Source organism: Eucalyptus grandis, chromosome 6, assembly GCF_016545825.1.
Source record: "Eucalyptus grandis isolate ANBG69807.140 chromosome 6, ASM1654582v1, whole genome shotgun sequence".
In the NCBI taxonomy this organism is placed as follows: domain Eukaryota; kingdom Viridiplantae; phylum Streptophyta; class Magnoliopsida; order Myrtales; family Myrtaceae; genus Eucalyptus; species Eucalyptus grandis.
Window position 1 is genome coordinate 18,435,968 of NC_052617.1, and position 23,930 is coordinate 18,459,897.

General features: G+C 43.4%; 2 protein-coding genes and 1 pseudogene across 3 annotated transcripts; 1 reads left to right on the forward strand and 2 right to left on the reverse strand.

Annotated features, from left to right (window-relative positions):
- Window positions 1–217: 217 nt before the first annotated feature.
- LOC104448723 lies at window positions 218–2,107 on the reverse strand (annotated as a pseudogene). Its single transcript, XR_001988622.2, has one exon. The product of XR_001988622.2 is annotated as a probable galacturonosyltransferase-like 1 (transcript).
- A 12,283-nt stretch (window positions 2,108–14,390) lies between these two features.
- Window positions 14,391–15,842, forward strand: LOC104448724 (elongation of fatty acids protein 3-like). Its single transcript, XM_010062607.3, is given in 2 exon segments — window positions 14,391–14,806; window positions 14,809–15,842. Coding segments are annotated over 2 exon segments (957 nt in total). The 5' UTR covers window positions 14,391–14,635; the 3' UTR covers window positions 15,595–15,842.
- A 4,249-nt stretch (window positions 15,843–20,091) lies between these two features.
- LOC104448725 (calcium uniporter protein 4, mitochondrial) lies at window positions 20,092–22,074 on the reverse strand. The gene is made up of 2 exons (XM_010062608.3): window positions 21,395–22,074; window positions 20,092–20,912 (listed from the first exon to the last, which is right to left on the reverse strand). Exons 1-2 carry the CDS (start codon window positions 21,995–21,997, stop codon window positions 20,472–20,474), a joined length of 1,044 nt encoding a protein of 347 aa, XP_010060910.2. The 5' UTR covers window positions 21,998–22,074; the 3' UTR covers window positions 20,092–20,471.
- Between the last annotated feature and the right edge of the window lie 1,856 nt (window positions 22,075–23,930).

Sequence of the window (23,930 nt, forward strand, 5' to 3'; positions counted from 1 at the left end):
GATCCATCACTGACTGTTGAGGTGAGCGGTCTCCTCTCTGCCGGTCGACCTGGACTTTTCGTCTACCTCCGACCGGGGCCCGATCTAAGTAGCCCCAGATGATGCTCTCTATGAAATTAAAAATGAATTTCGAAAAGTTAGAAGATAGTTGGATTGCACAACGTGGTGTAGAAAGGCACATTTATGGGACCCAAGATGTCAATTCAAGAAAAGGGAAAACTGCAAGCTGGCTGATTATTTTTGAACCGGATAATTCCCTCTACAAGTAAGATCTTTTGTATTAGGCTATTAGCGGATATAAAATCAACAACTGTTCATGAATCCACCTCAAAATAGCTCTACAGTTCTTGCTATACAGGCTTAGGGTACATGTACAGGATGATAAATCTCTGCCGGAGCGTAAAAATTTTTCCAAAAAGAAAAACATCGAAAAGATCCCAGATATTTTTCTGGATCTCCTCCTTATTGTTACAATTGAATTTCATATATTTTTTTCCAACATATGTAATCGCTAATCAAACTATAGGACGCCGATCAAGTGACGCCGCCGTCGTCGATCCATCAAGCCGGTAGTAGCGTCTCAAAAATTATGGAATTACACGCCCACCTGCATCTCCGGAGAGAGCGTGCGTGCGTTATCTACACAAACTCCGCGACGCGCCGTCGTGGTGGTCGACCGTGGATCGAGTTCGCGCTTCGGGCAGCGGCGGCGGGGGATGTCGGGTTTCCTGGTTCTGGATCAGGAGTCCAGTGAGAAGGGAGTGCGCAAGAGATCGTAAGGAGCCCACAAGGCGTCCAAGGGGCACGGCCGGTTGGCGTCGAGCCGCGCCCACGGCTTCCCCTTGCCGCTCCAATGCAGGAGGCTGACCGGGCCGGGTGCAGGTCCCGGCACAGCCCCCGGAAGTTGTCGCCGCCGAGGCCGTGCTGGTTCCACCGGTGGTCCACCGGCGCGATCTCCCCGGCGAACACCAGCAGGAAGGGCGGGAGCGAGCCGAGCTCGTAGATCCGCATCCGCTTCTGGAGCTCCATCCACTCCTCGATCTTGGCCGTGTACCCGCCGGCGCGCCACCGGTCGAGGTCGATGACCATGACGCCGGTGTTGAAGTAGCAGGGCCGGCTGCGGCGGCCGGCGAAGGTGAGGGGGAGGGAGGGGCTGGACCAGAAGGTCGGGGTGAAGTAGGAGGTGAAGTTGGCGTTGCAGTACTCCGGGGCGGCGAGGACGGCGGAGCCGGGGTCGAGCGGGGTGGCGGCGAGGGAGGCGATGTCGTCGACGAGGACGAGGTCGGAGTCGAGGTAGACGACGCGGCGGACGCAGAGCGGGAGGAGGTTGGCGAGGTAGGAGCGGGCGTAGTTGAGGGGGCAGTCGAGGGCGGAGCGGATGGAGGTGGAGATGAGCCCCGAGACGGCGGAGGCGTCGAAGGGGTGGAGCTGGAAGCGGAGGTAGGGGAAGGAGGAGGACACGGTGGCGCGGAGGAGGGACGCGTCGGCGGTGGCGGCCGAGTAGACGAAGTGGAAGATCACGTTCTGGGGGCAGGTGGAGTGCTGGAGGACGGAGAGGATGGCCGCCATGGAGCCCCGGATGTAGGCGACGTCCAGGGTCATCGCCACGTGGACCGCCGTCTCCGAGCAGATCACATCGTCTTCGCCGTCGCAGCCCTCGCTGTCGTCGTCGCCGTTGCCGTCGCTGGAGGCGTTGAGGAGGGAAGGGCAGGCTGGGGAGTTGTAGAATTCCGGGGCTTCTTTGAATCGTCCCGGGTCGATGGTGGCGGATGCGGGGGCGCCGCCGCCATTGGCGACGGCGGCGGAGATCGACAAGAGGAGGAGGAGGGAGAGGGAGAGGAGAGCTTTGCTACTAGGCAGAGGCATTAAGAGTAGACCGGAGGGGATTTGGGAAAGACGAGGGTTGGGACCTGGGGGGGTGGCTCTGGCTTCTTGGAACTCGTTTTTGTATTGAGTGGAGGGCAGATAGATAGAGAGCCTAGAGGGGGGGATGAATGAGGGGCGTTTTTAAATGATGTCTGAAGATTGGAACACGGTTTCGGCGTATCTTTTTACTATTTAATTCGAATTTTATTGTTCTTTTTTCAAAAAGAAAAAGGAGAGAAGGAGAAGGAGAAGGAGAAGATGAATTTTATATAAAAAAAGAAGAGAGGGAATGGGAATGCGAATGGTAACGAGGGATTGGGATTAACTGAGCTGGATGGGCTGGCCAGAGGGCAGCAAAAAGGAGAGAGCTCGGTCAAGAACTTTCCCTAAAAGGGACGTTTGTTGAGCTTAGGATCTGTCGTACTAATTCAAATTTTTTATTAGAACTAAAACTAAAAGTAGCATAGGGTCATAATTTCCTTTAAAAAAAAATTGTCATTTTTTCGTGCGGTCCCTTCCTTGCGGTGGTATATCTCTATTTAATTCTTTGATTGGGTAAATTAGGGAGAGGGCAATTTGTGGGAGGGGGTAGGCGGTGGGGAAAGGGAAGACTTAGCTTTTAATCATTCGGAAACTTTTCAAAAAGCATTTCTTTTGCAAGCGAACTTTATTAGTGATCCTATGAAGCAAAATTGGTTCGTGGAATAATAATCTTGAGGAGAATTCAAGGGACTTCGATGTCCCATCTTTTCTCCCTCGCTCTCTCTCGCTCTACGCATTCTCCTCCTCCTCCTCGTGAGTTGAACCGTCGCCTTCTTGTGGGAAGGTGGAATTTGCCGATCCAAGGCATCTCTCGAACCGAGCTGACTTCTCCCGTTTTATTAAAACCCGGAGAGCTCAACCCCCTCGCGAAAGCTAGCGTGCCACCTTCCATTGGAAAACGACGCTTTGTTGAGCGTTCGATGTTTTCGTTAGCACCGCGGTGAGAGCGCGTTTCTCCGACCGAACGAGGAACCAAGAGGGCCATTTTTTTCCTTTTTAATTCTTTCTCATTTAACTAAAAATGCATATCGTTTCATGATCCCAAGAATTACTCACGAGGGTGAGTTAGGAAGTAATGCTCTACAGTATTGTGACCAAAAAGAAGGGAATACTGCCGAATGTTAAAAAGTTCACTTTAAACGGTGGCCACAAGAAAAGGACAACATCTATGCTCAAGATATTTAAGAATGACACGGTGGTGAAATTTTGTAAGTGGGGTTACGTCGAAGAATTTGATTGCGCGGTCTACTCAAAATAATTAGGACTTAATTGAATTTATTTTAATGTCCAAGATTGAATTACACATTAGATAGACCCATTTGTGCAAATTTTCCAATATTGGTATAATTATATATAGATGATATTCTTGGATGCAATATTAAAAATTATGAAAATTAATGATTTACTAATATATCACTTATAAGAATAAATGTATAAAAAGTATTTTTATTATTCACGAAAATATTCAGATATACTTCACCAAAAAAAATATTCAGATATAAATTTTTTATTAGTTAATTATATCAAGGATTAATTTTAGAAAAATATTTTTAAAATTCTTATTTTTTATGAATCAAGTGGAGCCGAGCGCGTCTCGTTATAACATGTCTTTGATAATCAGTCCGAATAATGGGACAGATGGGACTTGCACGCGGCACACCTGTATAGCATGGCTTCTGTCAAAAAAGACCCCTAATTTTGAACGAGTGGACTCTCCAGAAAAGGGCAAAGAGAGAATTAGGTCAAGATATCAACCTAATGCTTTGCCTAATGCTTTGTCGGCACTCTCCCCTCGGCGCCATTGCTTCCTCTCACATGCCCGCCTCTCGTCTCCCATCGTATACAGCACCTCACCGAACCCTCTGCTCAATCATTCACCAAACAATCTAGACACAGAACCATAGTCAAAGGCTCAGCATGCCACTATCGACTCTTGGAGTTCCTGACTTTTTCCCTCGGCAAGGTCATTTCGCCGAAGCTTCTACGAAAATCTAATCTTTACTGTTTAAAGAAAACCATCAAATTCAACCTAACTCGAAGGGTTCTTTTTCAATCTTGTAACAGACGCTCCCCTGCTGTCAGCCCGTACGCTTGCTTTCGTGATTGGGCCTCTCTTTCGAAAGCAGCTCGATGTAAACACGGACGCTTCGCACCAGGGCTGTTCCCCCTGGGAAAGAGTCGCCGTTCGAGTGGTCAAGAAGAGAATAGTTGCAACGATCCCAGTTCCTTTCTGAGGAATGATAATCGTGCTGCTTTTGGATTCAAAATAATGCTACGCTTGTCTTGCGAGGAAGGACTGAACAACGAGGCTCGGAACCTTCCCTCAAACGGACAAACGCATGGTCGATGTTGATGTCAACTCTTCAACTTCTAAAGACTGGGAAAAGAAGCAGAAGTTGTCACGAAAAATTATTATAAACGTGGAAAATTCACCGGAGTCCCGAGTACCATATAGTTGTTTAATCATGCATGTGAAAGCTCGTTTACAATTTGAGAAAGAAAATGTATTTCTAAGAAAGGTCGCGCCATACATCCCATCTAATCAATGATGGAATTTGAAAATTTATGCGCTTCCTTATCATTCACGTAAACGAAGTCATCCAATCAGCATTTTATAATCCTACAATTAGTTTGATAGCATGGAAGATGACTCGGTTCTTGGGAGCATCTACTCCGAGTTCTCTGAAGTTGGCCAAGGTTATTGGATATGTCACAAGGATTCTATGTACCTAACAAGTTCATGTAAGTATCTACTTTTCCTTTTCGAATTAAGCTACTTGCCAAATGAAAAGCTTGACAAACTTAAGACGGGAGCCAACTTATGGGGCGAGGGGGAGAGAGAGATCCAATCAATTTACTTTGGAAATCACAAAAGTTTTGGGTCCTCAATCCCTCAATCACTTTCCTAATTAATTTAATTAAAAGATGAAATGTTAGATCGGACGTATACAATGAAAGTAAAAATATGCCATCGCATTCCAATGTTGTGTTGAGAGTTGATAGTTCTTCTAATGAAGACTCATTAACAGTAGGCATAATATGTCTTAAAAAACAGTTCTAATTTATTTTATCGTAACACATTGCGTCAAATGTATCTTATCGGATTTCTACATTAAACCATGTCAGTAGTCCCGAGTATCATATAATTGTTAATCATGCACGCGAGCGAAATGTCGTACAGATGTAAGAAAGAAAATATATTCAAAAAAGACTGTGCCATACATCCATCTAATCAATGATGGAGTTTAAATGTTATGCAATTTTCATTTTATAATCCTGCAATTAGTTTGATAGGATAGAAGATGACACGGTTCTTGAGAGTATCTACTTAGAATTCTGAATCTTGGGCAAGGTTATTGGGTAACAAGTAGGATTCTATGTATCTAACAAGTTCATATAGGTGTTTACTTTTCCTTTCGTATTATGCTATGAGCCAAAAAAAGGATGACAAACTCAAGACTAGCGACCAACTCGCAAGGGAAGAGAGAGATTCAATCAATTTACTTTAGAAACCACAAAAATTTCGAGTCCTCAATCGATTGATTACTTTCCAATTAATTTAATCAACATGTGAAATGTCAGATCGAACATATACTATGAAAGTAAAAAATATGCCAACGCATTTCAATATTGTGTTGAGACTTGATAGTTTTTCTAATTGAAGACCCATTAATGCCGGACATAGGGACCATTATAATTTATCTTATTGTAACGGGTCACCTCATATGTAATTTATCAGATTTTTGTATTAAACCCTATCGGTAGAATAAAAGAAAAAAAAATACGCAAAACGTTATTAACGAACAATGTGAAACGACAACCACGATTTCCTTAAGATAATTTCTCGATAATCCCAGCAACCCGTTTGACTGCTACACCGCTCTTCTTAAGGTGTATCTCCACAGATCTTGCTAAATCGATCTACAGGATGAGCTAATGTCAAGATCGATGGGAGACTGACAGGTTCCAAAGGTCACCGACATCCTACCCATGAACCCTAATGCGTGTGGGACACGAAGGTGCCATTAAAGTCAAGCTTAAATGAAAGTGCACGTTGTCCTTCTTTATGTCCTGGCGAGCAAGACGACAACGCCATGGTCCCCTTCCCATTTGCGGTAGAAGTGGCTGAAACGAAAGTACGTGCCGACCGGAGTGGGTACCTTACGGAAGACTTAGGGGAGCGAGAGAGTCAAAGTTTCAAGGCTGAGAAATAGATCGGAAAAGAAAAATATTTAATAGTATCTATTCCAGTCTCGAGGGTGACTTTCGATTGGCTGTTCTTAATTTATTGAAGTCGATAAACATTTTCTATTTTTGTTAGCCTGATTGGGTAGAAAGATGACTTTGACTTTCGAGGAACGCTCTCCACGTAGTTGCCAAGAAACTTCTAAGTAGCATTCTATACTTGAATCTCACTTTTGTGTGTTTCGCATTTTCTTTTTTTATTCATTTGCATTCGTTTATTCACGCACATAAAGTGCTTCTTCTTTAAAACTTAGCTGTTCTAGCATTTTAGAGGACTGGGCTAATCTATTATCTATATAATATTATATTAGAAAGATTATCGTGCTGATACCTTCTAGATTTGTCTCAATAAATATATATATATATATATATATTATAGGATTTTAGACCGATCTTGATTATTCTTTGTGAAGCATGATTTGATATTAATATTAACCAACTTGATTGGGACGCATGAAGTGTTGCTTACTAGAAAAAGACTAGTTTGAAGTGAGACCGATAATCAAAAATCAACAATTGGAAATTGTCATCATCAACTTAAGGTTTAATTCACTTTTGTTTTCCATGTTAGAGTTAGAGGTGGCAAATGAGGGTCGGATCGCGTCGGGTTGGGGTATGTCGACTTTGGGTGAATCATTAATGTATTTCACCTAAATTCACTTTTATAACCAATATTAGCTCGTTTATTTTATGAACAATTTAGATGGGTCATACCCAGCCCAACCCAACCTAGATCTAGATGAAATTCATCCACATAACTTAAATTTTTTTGACTATACCAATTAAGCGTTTGGCAAATTTAAAACATATTAAAAATAAAGAAAAAACATTTCGACAAATACATTTTCATCGCACCGAATTGAACATCGGCTCTGCCCCTTCCTCCATTGCTAGCACCACCGCGGCACCCTGGCCACCACCCCCTTCATTTGTAAGAACGTCATTTCCTTCCCTAGACAAACCCTCGACAAACCCTCGACCTTTCCCCGTCTCCTCCAGCCTCCGCATCGCGTACAGATGGAACGTCAGCCTCGCTGCCACCCATTTGCGAGGGAGAAGACGTGACCGAGAGCCTTGTCACTTACGGATGGCCTTTGCTTTGACGACCAATCACGCGATTAAGAGCTGTGTAGCGCGAGGGAGAAGATGACCTCAATAGACCGTCAAATTTGGTCCTTAATGATTGGTCGGTGCCGTTGTCGAGCTCGGCCAGAGCTCCTCCTAGATGGTGACATTCGGCTGGTCCCTAAGCGCCTACTTCCCTCACTCCTCTGCCTAAGGGTGTAAAATGGAACCAAAACGTGCCCAGAGCGCCCGAAACTGGACTAGATGAGCTCAGAACCAGTGATTCCCATGAGGACTGATATGGTTTCCCGTTCCAATCCACATGAACCGGTGCAAACTAGTCCGGTTTTAGGTTCCGAGCATGGAACCGCCCATCCAAACTGAACTGATATATATACATATTTTAAAAAAGAAATTCGAACTTGAGTACTTACTTATTTTTCTAGTTTTTCAACCAATATTTATATGTAGTATTAGATTGACTAATTTTGTCTCTCATATGCACAATAGGATTAACCCATTTCTTTTTTGTTCATTCTAATAAACCATTGACTTGTTTGTTCAATCAAAACAAAATAAACAAACGAAAAAGATGGATGAGACTAATTGGTGATGTCCATAAATGTTGCAACGCTTTGTCATCATGATATGAAATTAAGAATCAATAACTAGTTTGAAAAGCATAATTAGGTGTCTCATTAACCATATCCGTGAGTTAATTAGGTTAACATTCAAAAAAGATAAATCAAACAATTAATATTTTGACTTATGTGGAAGTTAGGACTTCTAACATAGTGTCTAATTCTCTACATGCCTTAGAGCACCAAACCATAACCTTTGGAGAAATTAAGTTCCTAACTAACGAATATTATTGATTCATTCTGGCCTATAATTTTAAATTGTTAATCAAAATCAATAGCTTGCAATTCAATCCAAATTTGAGGTCAAACAAGCTTCAGTGCTCTACGTAGAAACTAGGTTCACTATGATATTAATTGATAAATGCAATTTTGTAAGGATCAGGGACTAGTTCCATGGATCCATTTGGGAACTGGATTGGACCGGTGATTTGGTTCTCAAGTGGATTTATGAAATTAACGAGTGGTTTTTTATTCTAATTTTTGGGAACCGATCCTTAATGGGTTGTTCTTGATTCCCATCTTGGAATTGCTCACCTAGATCCTATTCACCCCTACCTCTGCCTATGTGCAGCTCTGCCAAACATCTCCAAGCTCATCCACTTCATCAGGGACCTTCACAAGCATGAGTTGCACCTCAAGACCGATCTCGAGCACGAGGGCATGACTTGCTCCAAGAATACCAAGATTGTCAAGTTGGTGCAGCAAATTGAAGAGCTCGAAGCATCAAAAGAAGCTAAGGTGCAAGCTAAAAGCGTCCGGGGCTAGGTTGGAGGAAGAGAAGATGGCAATCGAAGAGGGAGAGAGAGAAGACAGTCTGAGCCAAGTTGGTGCAAGCTAAGTGCCTGGAAAATGGGTTCATTTTTTAACTCATTTAAAAATAAAATAAAATTGGGCTATTCATTTTAGAACTCATTATGACTAGTCCCTTTAAATTTGAGGTGGTCCATGTATGATCCATCCCAACAAATTTTGAGTTAATAAATTGATTTAAGACCCACTTTGATAGGTCTACTTAAAATGTCTCAATCAACCACAAGAAAGAATTATTAGGTTATAGATCCAAATAGTAGAAATTTTATATCATCGCAATGCTATACATATTCTTATTTTGGAATCATTTCAGGTTTTCAAATCGATGGATATGCAGAATATAAGCAGGCGCTCTTCTCTTATTCTTTTTTCAGGAATTAAATTCCGAGGCACTTTTTACCAAATAAAAAATAAAAATCCCGAGGCACAAAGTATCTGGTTGGCTGATGATTTATGTAAGGTCCTAGGAAAATTCAAGGCATTCTTTAAGAGTATGCTTCGAAGCCCAGCAGACCGTTTAATAAATATGGCAGACCACATCTGCATTATTGTAGGCATTTGGAAATTTGTTGTAAAATCGGCAGAAAAAATGCACATCATTGAAGAGGGCATCGGCAAATGACAACCACAAACCACGGCAGCATCAGACGTGACATGTCTTCCAAGTAAAAAAGATGGCTTTCGAATCAACCGTCATCTTCGCGAAACAGACGCAAGCTACGAATCGCGGAAGAGGAAAGGGACGTGGCTCGAGAAAGGGCAAAGTAGCCGAGTAGCCTGCGATGAGAAAGATCTTGTGGTCGCACGTTAACAGTTTAGAAGCAACTTCATGTGCTGGTGGTGGGAATTTAGGGACCACTCGGGGCTCTAACCATCTCCAGAACGACAGTTTCCAGTGGAGAAAAGCTGTGAGGACCCATGCCTCAGGAAGGAGAATTTCCCACGACCCGAAGCCCACGTTGTCCGCGGACCGGACATTAGGATCCGGAGGGAGGATATCAATGCCGTGCCCCGCCGCTCAAGGACGATGGAAGAATGCCAATCTGACAGAGAACGACGAAAATATCAGACGATCACCCCATTGGAGCAAACCGCCACCACATGCTCCCAGGACCAGGAAGACGCGAACCAATCTGTCTGAAAGTGAAACCTCGATCGCCAAGGTGGCATCCATGGCTACCCGTGTACGCGTGAATCCAGATAGGTAAACTAGGCTGTTGAGAGGAAGGCGAAAGATCATATTGCCATGAGCGCTTGTCAACAGCTCAAATTTTGTCCCCATTTCAAGAAATCATTAAGTTTAACCTAGAATTGACTTATAATAAATCAAAGGTTAACCAGCGAGGTTTGAGGCCTTGAACAAATTTTAAACCTCACAAATGGGTTCTACTCATCAAAATGAGTTATTTGGACAAAGTTGTCATTTAAAATCTAAACAGCCAATATTTGACCCCTTAGGATTGGATGCTCGTTTTTCGTAGCGTTGGAAAGTTTGAGATTTTCCGATATTGATCGCACATTTTCCGAAAATTGGAATTGCAAACATTCAATCGCAATAAAAATCGGACTAAAAAATGTCAGATGAGAAAATAATCACCAGTTAAACTCCGTTTAAACCTTTCGGTACCCGAAAAGAATCTTGTTTAGCTCATCTTAGAAATTGGATTACCTAAGAAATGGATTTTAACATAGTCTAAAACTAGAAATTTGTCTAGCATTTCAACATCAGCCACGCTTACTGAATCTTGGGCCTAATGGCCCTTTAGGCCCAAAATATTGAAAAAAAGGGCTCTGCACTTTGGGCCAAAAATTTCAAAAACAAAAGGACTTGATACGGCGCATAGCCGGCCTGGCCTGTCTGCCACCTCCATGCACCGGCGGCTCCGCCGCAGCACCATTGCCCTCTGTGGACCTTTTTTGGCGGTCCAGCTGAAGTCATATTTTCATTTTTCTATAAATTTCTTATTCCATTATACTCTCCGTTTTTTAAACTTTCGAGGTTTTAATTGTCACGTAAGAGCCGGCATGGTATTTAACAGCCATATCAACAATTTTTTTTTTTCGAGATTATTTCATGAAAGTATCCACTTAAACAAAGTAATATATAAATCTAAGCTTTCAAGATAAGTTTAAAGACCTCCAGTGTCGATATTTTATATATATGAAGTCATATCCAAGCTCACGAGACAAATTGTAGTTGTGCATTTTATCAATATCTATCCCTAATTTTATGCAGCCACCGAATCTCAAATATCAAATCATGTAATATATATTAGCAATCTAATGACACCCAGGAACCTGGAGATGAATGTACAAAAATATCGCATTATTTATCAGTTGACGATCGACTAATTTCCCCTCGACTTTGATTTTGATGAGGGTGCGAAAGCCACAAGTTGCTTTGGAACCCTGTTAGCTATATCTTAATTATCAGGTCGGAGAAGATACGTGGATTCTTGGAGAATAACACTTTTCGTAACATCGTACTAGTCAAACTTAAAAGAGCCTTGCTCAACAAGACAAACCTTAGAAAAAGCAAGGTGAGGCCTGAGGGAAATGTAGTGAAACGTTTTATATGCGTTTCTAGAACAAAGAAACCCTAGGAAAAAAAGCGAATGAGCACCCCTTGTTAGGGCTTCAAGAACCACGTGGGCCGCAACATTATCTAAGATTCCGAAAGAATTTGACCCTCTGTGATTCATGATCATGGAATTAAAACGAACAGTATTTAGGAATTAATACAAATAAGCAATACATAGAACTTAAAAGTTTCAAACGGTGGCAGATATATCGGTATTGATTTACCAAATAACTTTATTAAATGATGTAACAAAATAGTAAGTGGATATCTAAACAAGTGGAATATCTTCCGCACGCAATAGCAATCCTCCATGCATCCCGTCTTGTGTAATAATTTCGCGGACCTAGTTTAATATACATTGTGTTTCTCTTACAGAATTAACTTAGAGGGGATCGATTATTACTTTCATCCACACTTTCAAAGGTTTTTTTTCACGTAGACAAGCTTCTTGTTAGAGTTTATTCTCCAGAAGGCTGATCGAGATCATGATGGATCCACATCAAAGCCGGCGAGATCCTGGATTCACACATCATAAGTCGCATTTCAATTTCGTGAACCTAATTTAATGTGTGTTGTGTTTCTTTTAGAAGGGAGCGATAGGTCGCTTTCGTTCCCGCTTCCAAAGGTCCTATCACGTAGGCGAGCTTCTTCTTAGAACCGATTTTCTAGAAGGCAGATTAAGATCGTGGATCAACATCAAAGCCGAGGATGTCACTTGGGGTCAGGCACTTTTTTCCGTGATTACATACCTAACGGCATTCTTTACCTCCAAAGGAAAAACTTCGAGTCACATCGTGAACCAAATCGTCGTGTTGGTTGGAGGAAGGAAGTGTTTCTAGGAGCCATCGAAGTCGTTTCCCCCGAGGACTCTTCAAAGATTCTTTAGGCCCCGTGTGGCTTTGCTGTTCATGTTTCGGTGGGGAATACTTCTAGAAAATAATGCCGGTGTCTCTTCATTTTGGTCGAACTTCAAACTTATTTTAAGCAGCCGCATTCATGGAAAGACTTGCTTGACGAGGAAGTAGGAAAAACACAGGATTCTAGACTCTGTCAATGTCACGCGTAGTTTGAATTATAAAAAGAGAAAAAATTTGAGAAGAGGTTCTCCTCTCGCCGAATCGAGAAATTTTCTACAAATTAGTTTTTTGGATTTTCACACGTTTGATATGCTAAAAATAATTGATGCACAGACAAAAATTTATAGTCCAAGAAAATATGTATGCTTAAAGTTAAGAAAATAAACTTCCTAATTTGAAAAAGGGAAAATACTTTCTTAGAAAATGATCTCGCAGAAAATACTTTCTTTCCGGTGCATTCATTCTAGTGAGAGAATTTTCTACAAATTAATTTTATGGACTTTTTTTTATATTTCTGGTTTGCTGAAAATAATAAGTCAACAGATAATCATCTAAAGCTGAAGAAAATATGCATGCATCAATTTAGGAAAATGAATTTCTTAACTTGAAAAAAAAAGGAAATTTTTTTCTTAAAAAGTGATTTCTCAAAAAGTAATTTTTTATTAAAAATATTTCTTGAAACAAACATACCATGAAATTATTTTTATAGTCAAACAAGTACACGGCGGTACATTTATGAAAATGAGAGATCCATAAGCACTTGTAAAAGAAAAGTCCCCATTTTTCAAAACTTTAATCACGCACGGGTATAGTGAGAGAGGTAATTGCATTGGCAATTTTCGTAATTGCTTATGTCAATTACCTAACAACTCTTCTATGCTAAAACCCATCAAAAGATAACATCAAACTCGGACACGAAAGTCATAAGCGATAAAGACGAAATTAATGTGTCTGATGAGCTTCCAAAGGAATGTCGACACCTCATTCAATCGCATGCCGTAGTCAAAAAATAAATTACCTATGGTCCTAAACATATTGTATCAATCATCGATTGCTATGTAATGTCTAAGTCACGGCCGTTCTTTTTAAGCGTAACGACGGTAAACAAAGCGAGCTGCTAAATCTACAACAAACCCTAGCCAAGTGATCTATATATGAATATCTTCAATCAAAGCAACATGGACAGATGATCATGTCAATTTTGGAAGAGCCGCCGCCTAGTTTTTACCTGGTCCATCACCTCATATGATCACATCATATGTTAACTTGACGCTGCACGAGTCTATGCTCTTTTGGACATTTCTTTAATGTTCTGTTCCTGTCCCTTTCCAGATGCTCGTCAGATTCGGCCCCGACCCTCCATTAAAGAAATCTCAATGGCTGTTGATATTTTCGCCAATACGGGGTTAGCATTATTTTAATATAGCCCCTTGCAAATCTTTATGATCCAAAAGTTGTCGTTGTCATTCCATATTTTTACTTCTTTTGCCCCCTCTTAAATCGGTGTATTTTCTCAGCCTCACCTTCATATGCCAAGTCAAGTTCATTCTAAGGGTCCAGGAGAAGAGATGGAAATCATAATCTAAAATGAGGGAAGCGATTACTTTAAAGATGGAAAGAAAAAAAGGTTTTGATAAATAGCCAAAAACGTAATATGGCATATTGCGACATTTTTATTGAATACTATCACGAGTACAACAGATAAGGTTTAGCAACATAATTGGTAACAATATGATTGTATTAGATAACTTGCCATCGAATTACTCAATGAATTTTTCAATCGATCAAATCCTTTACTGGTCAAAATTGGGTGGTAAGATGAAATGCATCTCATCTTACCGAAAGTGGAATGTCCTACTTTTCCAAAAATTTCAATGGAGTTATAAGGCAGCCTCCTCTTGGTCAGGATTTAATTTTCCTACTAAGAGTCTCGAGAGACCAAAACCATTGTACAACATATCGTCCCACGAGTGACCTAGAATCGATAAATCACGTATTACGACATACATTTATATATTTAATTACGACGATATAGAACTCACAAAAGTGCCCTGTTCTCCAAAGTTTTTGTCAGTCTTTATTCCCCCCATTTTTTTAAATTAGGAAAATGTAAGTGCTTCCTTGCCCATCACTTATAATAGATCCAGGTGGCCAATGAGAATTTTTCGATAACTTTTTCTAAAATCTACGGCATCAAAAAGAAAAGCAAAAAGACCCAAAAAAAAAAAAAAAAAGTGGGAAATGAGAGATGTGGAATGTGCATTGGAACCGAGAAAAGGAAAGACCAGACAGGAGCTGAATCTTCACCAGTCTTTGACTCTCTCTCCACCCGCGTATATAAAAATCTCTCCTTTTCTCCTTTCTCTCTCTCTCTCTCTCTACTTTATAAGCTCGCTGACCTTCCTCTTGTTCTCGATCCCACCTCAAGTTCCAGCGATTTCTCAACTGTAATCTGCTCATCTCTCCTTCTCTGTCAATCCGATTCAATCGCGCACTCGAAATCTCGAGACTTTCCCGCAGATGAGAGAATGGGCACGCGGCTGCCAATGTCGGGGGCCACCCTGAAGTACTACCTGTCCGAACACCCCGCCATCGTCAACTTCCGGTGGAGCCACCACCTCTGGGGCTCCACCTGGTCCTTCCTCGCCGCCGCCGTCCCCGCCTACGTCGCCGCCGCCTCCGTCCTCCACCTCCTCCTCCTCCTCCTCCTCCCCCGCCCCTGCGGCGCCGCCCCGTCCCCCTCGGGCCCCTCCCCGCCCTCCACAGCCTCGCCGTCGCCGCCGCCTCCGCCGTCGTCTTCGCCGGCATGCTCCTCTCCGCCTCCGCCGAGATCCGCGACACCCGGTGGCTGTGGCGGCGCTCCCGCACCACCCCCATCCAGTGGCTCCTCTGCTTCCCGCTGGGCACCCGCCCCTCGGGCCGCGTCTTCTTCTGGTCCTACGCCTTCTACCTCTCCCGCTTCCTCCACCTCCTCCGCACCTTCCTCACCGTCCTCCGCCGCCGCCGGCTCACCTTCTTCCAGCTCTTCAACCAGTCCATCCTCCTCTGCATGTCCTTCCTCTGGCTCGAGTTCTCGCAGTCCTTCCAGGTCCTCGCCATCCTCTCCACCACCCTCCTCTACGCCGTCGTCTACGGCTACCGGTTCTGGACCGCGATCGGCCTCCCCGGCGCCCGGTTCCCCTTCGTCGCGAACTGCCAGGTGATCCTGCTGTGCTACAACCTGCTCTGCCATTTCGGGGTCCTGCTCTTGCACTTCTGGAAAGGCGGGTGCAACGGGATCGGGGCCTGGGTGTTCAATTCGGTGCTCAACGGCGCGATCCTCTACCTGGTGCTGAAGTTCTACGTCAAGGTGCAGCTGAAGTACCGGAAGGTCGGCGCGGTGGCGGAGGACGAGGACGGGTCGACGGGGGCGGCGGCGGCGGCGGCGGCGCAGCAGGCGGGTTCTTCCGGCTCGGAGACGAAGGTCACCAGGAAGAAAGATCATTGATCTCGGGATTGTGATCTCATTTTTTTTGGGCGCATCTGGTAACTGCCTTGGTTTTTTTTTCGATCAGTTTCGTAGGAATTTTGTTGTTTTGTTTTCTCCGATTCTTATTTTGTGCAGAACAAACGGGGATAATCCCAATTTTTTTTTCTCGTTCTTTTTCTCCATGTATTTTGTCCAGAGCGAAGCTGTAAATTAAACGACGTTTGCATGATGAATTGACGAGGAAGATGATGTAACATTTTTTGTAGCGTCGCCTCTTCTTTTTGTCCCATCGCCGTCCTGTTTTTAATGTGTTCCGACGAGCTGTGACGAGAGATCCAAGTCTATTTTTTTAGTGGGTGGGTTTGATTTGAGTCGTGGGGAGTTTGCGTGTCAAAAGGGAAGGTTGGACGATACGTATGGTCAGCAACAGAATAACGTGAAAGCCTCGGACGGTCCTCAAGGCCTCTATCTGGTTGAAATCTCTCTTTCCGCAACCGATGTTCGACTCTCTAGCGTGCGAGTTATTAGGTCCGTGGTGCGTGATTTCGATATAAAAGCTGTGGTTTAGGTATTCATTAATTTCGCCGGCTGCTCGAACCGTGAATTCTTATTTTTGGGGTACACCCCCTAAAGCGTAGATTGGTACACGTATCATTAGAAATCTGATCCGATTCTGGTAATTTGTGGGAGAAAAATCACCAACACAAAGAAAAAGGAAAAAAGAAGATGCAGAGCAACCGTCGAAAAGATCAGGGGAATATGCAGAGCGACGTTGTTGTTCTTCTTCAGTCTAACATATTATCTCTTGAGCCATGGACTGGCAACGACAAAGGGCCGGCTGCATGTTCTTGAGCATGGCATATGACGTGAGAGTGGGAGATTCTTGGCAATTGGTTGAGCTTCGACTAATTGACATGTTCAACCTTTGAGAGAGGATATTAGGAATGCGTTTGGTAACGATTTTGTTCCCGTAAACAGATTTTAATCGAAAACGATTCTTTTTTATATTCTGTTTTTAGGAATAATTTCTAAGCATTTTAAACTGTTTGGTAACTGTCCAAAATTTTTAATTCTAAAATAAAATTGCGTTTGATATCGTATTCATTGATTATGTTCCAAATCAATTTTTTTTTTTAAAATTTTTACTTTTTTTTTTTTCTTTTTTTCTTTTTCTCTATTCTTCTTTTTCTTCTTCTTCTTCTTCTTCTTCTTCTTCTTCTTCTTCTTCTTGTGGTTGGTCGCTAGTCTGGCGACCAGCCAGACGAGGGTTGGCGACCTCGGTGGAGCATCGTCGGCTCTCGGTGAGGTCGGCCCTCATCGGGCGAGCGTCGCCGGTGGCCAAGCCGACCTCGCCAGGGCTGGGCGAGGCCCGCTTGGCCACTAGCAAGGCTCACCCAGCCCTGCCTGGCCACTAGCGGGGCTGGGCGTCGCGAGGCTTACCCAGCCCTAAGTGAGGCCGAGCCTCACCGATGGTTGGGCTTGCCTCCGATGAGCTCACCGGACCTCGCACTGGCTTAGCGAGCCTTTGGTAAGCTCGCTAGACCGGTTGCCAGCGATCGGCGGACGGCGGACGGCAATCGCGGGATGGCGGTAGATGAAGAAGAAGATAATAAGAAAAAGAGAAAATGGAAGAAGACTTGATTATCAGATTTGTTCTCAGAACAAGAATTAGCTATTTTTTTATTCTTAATTCTACTCCAAATCTGTTCCCGGAAACAAAAATTTTATCAAATAAGATTCTGTTCCCAAACTACTCTTAGGAACAAAAAATCAAAATCAGTCACTGTTGAGATGATTACCAAACAGCACCTGGATGTGTTTGGTTCAGCTTTTTCGAAGGGTTTTGGGCTTGATGAAAATTTTAGGTGTTTGACAAGTTTTTCCAATAAGCCTTATTTTCATGGGCAATAATTCGGGCACCTTTCTTTGGCCTCTGTACCGGAGTGAGTGGAGGGCAAGAAATCGCGCCTCACGGGGTCGCAGATGGAGGCCGAGTGTTCTCCGGCCAGCCCTAGGCTAAGCAAAATCTCAATTATGGAGCAACTTCCATACCTCTTTATATTTCTCCAAATGTCAAGTGCATTTATCCACTTTGTTCTGCTGAAGATTGGGCCTTTTTGTTGGCTAAGATCGACTGAGGATACGGATTACCATAGACCAAACTTAATCACGGCATGGAGATGTAGACGGGCTGTTAGAAAATGTTTCCCACTTGACGTGTGCTTCCGACTGTTTTGGTTTTCACCTCTTTGCCAGGTTCTGAAAGATGCAACGTGATTTTCCAATGAAAACTGAGGATGGTTTTTGGTAATCTCCCTTCTGTTTTCCTTGCTTGCATTTGTATGCAGAACTACTCTTATTTTCTGCTAGATCATCGCGTAAACGGAGGGAGAGAAAACAGAGAGAGAGAGCACAGCTGCACGAAGGAGATGCAACTGGGTCGTTCCAAAATCTGCAGCGTTTCCCAAAAGAATGTGCAGCAAACACGGGGTTCTATCTGTCAACATCTTCGGCTTAATCAACGTGAAGAAATAGGCCTGGATGCAGGCCTGCGCCCTAAGAAAGGACGCACTTGTTTATAGATTAGTGGCCTAGCTCGGCTGTATCCTCCTCAATAACGTGGATTCGTGTTGGACTGAGATGAACTATAATATTAGAGGCCCATGATGCGTAGGCCATGATGGGCTCACCTTTGTATTAACTTGATTTGATCGGTCTTTCCCTCGGGCTACAACAGGGTTTCATCCAAATTCCACCGGCCACAAAATATCTTTATTCTTCGATTTTACTAGAGAAGACATATTCCATGACGACTCTTAACATGAAATATCACATGTAGATAAGAGAATCGGTAACTTCATCTCAAATGGAGCTGAATTTGGAAAAACTGTGTCAGAATTTAATCAACAACAAAATCTAAGAATGTAATCATTTTAAATGGAACCAAATGTGTACAAACTATGCTTGGATTCTGAGAGCCTCAATGCTCAATCGCTCATTGCAACCTTGAATTGTTCTTTGATTTCTTTCTCGTTAGATTCCCAGCTCCTTTGCAAATGCTTTTTTTTTTTTTTTTTTTTTTTTTTGCACCGATTGATTTGTAGGTAGGTGCATCGCTACAATTCTTATTCTCCAGATAAATGGAATTGCGAGATTTTGTCCATGGTGCTATCCCTATCTGCTGTTGTCGCTACCATTATGACTAACGGCAAAGGATGAGGGCGTTTGGTCGATCATCACCATGCTGGCCAAGGAAGCACTCTTCTTGTTCCAATCTCACAAGTACAACAAGTGCCTCAAGTTCTTGCATCAGCTCTTGCAAAAGGAGGACAATCCGAAAGTCATTTCAGCTCCCAATGTCCGGCGAGGGCGAGCCTCGCGATGGCTAGGCAAGGGTTGACCTCACCAATCAAACCCTGTCCAACCATGGCCAACGGGGGCAAGCTTCACAAGAGGCTAGCAAGGTCAACCTTGCTTGCTCTTGCCTTTGGCTAGTTACTGAGTCCAACGATTGACTCAACAAAGAAGCAAAGAAGAAAAAAGAGAGATAAAGAAAAGAGAAAAAAGAAAATAAAAATAAAAATTTCAAAAAATATTATTAAAAATTGTTCTTATCAGCACCAATCGCCTTATGTAGGACAATCGTGTCATGTATGCATGCTAGTGATTTTACAAATGATTTATAACTCAATTAGTTAAAAAAAATGATGACTAAATTGGTACAATTATAATAAGTTTAAGACTTTTTAAATAATTTTCTCTATATTCTACCTACTTTTTTTTTTTTTTTATCTAGTGCTAAATGCTCGTGGACTGTTTTTTTTTTTTTTTGGTCGATAATGCTCGTGGACTGTTGGACGGTCGAATTCGAATAATACAAAACCCATCTACTCTAAAACGTGATTCATTAAGAAGGGTGTTGATAAGTCGGTTCCACCAACTCCCTCTCTCTTTCTACTGGAACGAAACCAAGAACGTTTCCCCTTATTAGTTTATTGGATTTTCTTGATGCTGTCCAGCTGGTCAGTTGAGGATGAGCAAGCAAGAATATTCGACACAAATTGAGGGAATCGGACCAAAGGCAGGGCGGCTCAATGGACTGAAGGCCATAATAATTGATATAATTCTTATGACCCGGTAAATCGGCTCGAATACGTGAAGTGCGACTGAGTGATGCCGCTTCACCTTGGTACCAAAGAGTTTCTAAACCATCGATTTGGTGAATTTAGGATGGCAATGGAGCATTGCCTCAACTTCCATGCGAAGAATGAGATATTTTTAAGGTTTTGAATTAACTAAAAGTTCGGCCACAAAATTATTTAAAGAATACGAGATTCATCCTCATCGCAAAGGGGCAACGCCACTGTTGTTTCACGTTTCTTACATAAAGCTCTCTTTAGATGTACTCCGTCCCACTGATCTGAGTACTAATAGGTTGTAATGAAATTGTTCAGACAACGTTGCACGTATGAAAAACTTCATTGGAGATCGATCACTAGAAAAAGACGAGGAAAGTAGGTCGAAAACGTCTCATGCAATATCTGTTCCGACAGTCTCTTATGTACAGATTCATCTCTACTATTGAAATGACCCCATCAATTTGTTTCTCACCCGCATTGAATTGAAGTCGAATCTCCCACAAGAATTACTCAAGCTGCACTTGAAAAGTTGTGACAACTGATGTAACATTTGTCGTCATCGTCAGTAACGTTCCCTTCAAACCTTCAATTAGGTAAACCCCAAGAAAAATGGCCCGATCCCTATGCACGACGACCAAAAAAAAAAAAAAAAAAACAGGTATTCATGTCTCAACTCTCTCTTCTTTTTACAATCATGGCGACCTTATTACCTTAGCCTCAAATGGTTAGTTCCGTTTGAGCCGAGAAAACTGGCTCTCATGCTCTTTCCCACGAGGAACGGGACTCGTCTGGGTAAAAAGCCCGGCGGAGCTCGCGGTACCGGTCGGCATCAAAGTTGTGGATCTTCATGAGCTTCTGCTGCTTGGTCTTGAAGCGGCGCTGGAAGTACCCTTCGAAGGACGGCTCGGTGGAGGTGCGGAGGAAGAAGCCGTAGGCGAGGGCGACGTGGAGGTTGGTGAGGAAGAAGCAGATGGGCTCCATCACGTCCCAGGTCAGCTCCCAGAACGTGAGCCTCATGAGCACGAGCGTCTGGGCCACCAGGAAGCCCAGCCCGCCGTACAGCTCGCACTTCACCTGGGCCCGGGCCCTCTCGTCGATCAGGGCCTTTTGGTTCTCCATCTGCTCCAGCTCCCTCCTCCTCGGGTCGTTGGGCCTGGCCACGGACTGGTAGAGCAGCGACTCCATTAACTTGGTCACCTGCAAATTAGTGAAATGTTCAGTTGCAACTTACTAGATCAGATGCTGGATGCAAGAATGGAAGGTCAAAATTTTCAATACTGGCTCTCGTTTCATTAATGGATGTACCAATTAAGGACGGAGTTAAGCAAAGGGCACGACTCGCCACATCCCGCCTTGGTCCTTAAATGCATGGGCAAGGATGCAAATTCAAAAGGGCAAACTTGAAAGATGATATCTTTGTCTCCCATATTGGCACTAATGGATATCTCATTCCATAAGCCCAAGATGGCAATGCCTTTCGGCCATTGATAGTGATAGTCTTCATTAAAGCATAGTTATCAAGAAATTTAACATTTTGGGACATGATCATTTGCTGCGTGCTGCTGCAACAGCAGCATCGGCTCCTATGTCTTTCTTCGTTCGTTTCGTAGAGATTCGAGTTTGTCTACGGTGGATATGGAGTCGCGAGGGAAAATGGTTAAAAAGGGAATGATGGGTACCTGCTCAGGCCTGAGGATGACGACATTGCCGTGGACGATGACGTTTCCGGACTCGTCCAACGCCTTCGCGAACTCGGCACCTTCTTCCTCGCGCCCAGCTCCGCAGGCCTGGTCGCAGATCCTCCGGAACTCCTCGTACGAGATCGAGCTCGCGTCGATCTCCCTCAGCTTCGCCTTGATCATCTCCGCCCGCGACAGCCTCAGCAGCTTCCTCGCGTCCCCCACCGACACCCCGCCGAGCGGGCCCCCATCAACCGGCGGCGGGAGCCCGCCGAGGCGGAGGCGCTCCCCGCCGCCACCGAGGCCGTCGAGGCTCCGGAGCCTCTCGCGGAGCTTGTCCCCGACCGGGAGGGAGAGGAACTCCGGCAGCCTCGGCCCGGCGGCCTGGTTGATCGCGCGCCGCTGGAGGAAGCGCCGGAAGAGGCCCTTCTTGGCGGTCTCCGGCGACGTGAGGTACTCGCGGTGGAAGGAGGCGGTGGCGGCCGTCGGAGGGGGAGGGATGGCTTGGAGTGAGGGCGTAGCCGCCGCCGCCGCCGCCGCCGCCGCCGAGGTTGGTCTGGGAGAGTCGAAGAGTCGCTTCGCTAGAGCTCTTCGAAGCGCCATAGGAGCGAGACAGATAAGAGACAGAGAGACAGAGAGACAGAGAGAAAGACAGAGAGAGAAGTGTCCGGGGACAGAGGAATGTCTTTGCGCATACGTTGGGGAAGTGGGACTTGGGTATTTATAGGGGTCCGCAGGAATAGGACAATTCTTAATAACACTAATAAAAGAGAAAATTAAAAATTGGAATTTGGGGTGTGCGTAGAATGCATAATCTTTCAAATTAAGGAAGGAATCTCAGGTCTGAAAACTTGAGATTCTCTGGGATTATTGCGGCAATTAACAATTCCGAAATCTTAGGAAAAAAAACGCAAGAGCTAAAGCAACAGAAAAACCCTCCTTTGATTCCTCTCGTTGCAGCTAGCATCTCACTTTATTTTTGGTCACTATTCACTTAGAATATGCCTTGTGATATGTGTCGAGAAGAGAAGGTGAAGATCGAAGAGGTAACGAAATCCAAGCTCGTATGGTTCATATGGGGAAAGGATAATGTTTGGAGCAACACTGATTAGGTTACTAATATAGCATGAGCAAGTGGCTCGTCGAGGGGGCAGAATACTGGTCAGAGGATCACATGGTTCTAGTTCGAATATCGAGCATCCTATCGATGTTGATGGAGACCGGGTCTCATAACTACGAGATTGCTTGTGAATGGCCGAGTAGAAGTACAATGTATGTGTTTAGTATAGCTACTCCATAGCTGTTATGGACATAAAGGAAGGGCAATTTTTGTAGTGTATTTATTAATTCTCACGATCGAAGCGATTTATAGAGGTTATTAGGAAACTGTCATATTCAGTTAGGGAGTTTCTATTAGGGTGAGCAAAAAGGATCGATAACTCAAAAGCCTGGACCGAATCGAACAGATTTTTAAAAACCTTAATTGAAGTATGGAAATATAAATTACAGAAAACACATTACTTATGCTCGAAGCACTTTAGTAAAGTCATGTATAAGTTAAAAAAGCATAAGCATATAAGAAAAAAAAAAGTGCTTTTTGAGGTGGCAAATGCAATAACCAATCTATTCTTAATTTTGTCAAAAAGAATTCAGGCTAGGCCAGGACTGGTTAGTTCGATCAAGGCCAAAAAATGCTTCGCGACTCGGCTCACCTAATCCGTGCTCTCCTCTAAGTTCTACAACTTTTAAGATTACGATTCATAACTTAGCAACACAGAGTCACAGTGCGGTGCTGCCCCAGTACATCCGCAGCTATTCCAAATGGACACATTGACATGCTTGAAGTAGAGCCTGACACCAAAGTAGTCATCATAACTCGTAACCGGATTTAAGAATGTTTGCATTATAAGAGAAAGGTGTTTATTCAAGATTTTTTGTGAGTTCTCGGTAGCGACCCTTGCACGGAGATATTTTGAATCGTCTGGTTTCGTTACTGAAAGAGTGCACGATAACCATGTCCTTTGAAAGAGCATTTCTAGATGGGAAAGGGTGAACGTATGTAACGATGTCTCTTGCACAGTTTCGGAATGGCAAGTATGCGAGGCAAGGACTTTTCTTCCTTTCAAGTCCTGATTTCTTGCATTGCCTGTCTCTCTCTTTTACCATACTAAACTTGAAAACAAATCGGGTCGCAATAAAGCACTTATGTCGCTTACAAAAATGAATAAAGAATTAATATTTTCATCATCCATGAAAAATGTTTACACATAATATTTATGAACCATGTCAAATGATATAAACAACCATTTTTACCAAAATATTTTTCAAATTATTTACTTTTTACAAAACATACAAAACTTTAATATGTGAAATGAGGCTCCTTTCGAGGCATAAAACGATTGATCGAAAAAAAAAAGGGAAAATATATTCATTCGGTGATTTAAATGTACACAATTGGCTGATGTGACAGTCCAGTGTATTGAGAAAAACATCCCCCAACAAGGAAAAGGGAAAAGGGAAAAAAGGGAATTCTTTG

Bases quoted from the DNA above. Each gene is read 5' to 3' on its own strand.
- LOC104448725 (XM_010062608.3), bottom strand. From the start codon at position 21,997: ATGGCGCTTCGAAGAGCTCTAGCGAAGCGACTCTTCGACTCTCCCAGA. The intron at 20,913-21,394 runs GTACCCATCATT...ACTAATTTGCAG, and splicing joins TCATCCTCAGGCCTGAGCAG to GTGACCAAGTTAATGGAGTC.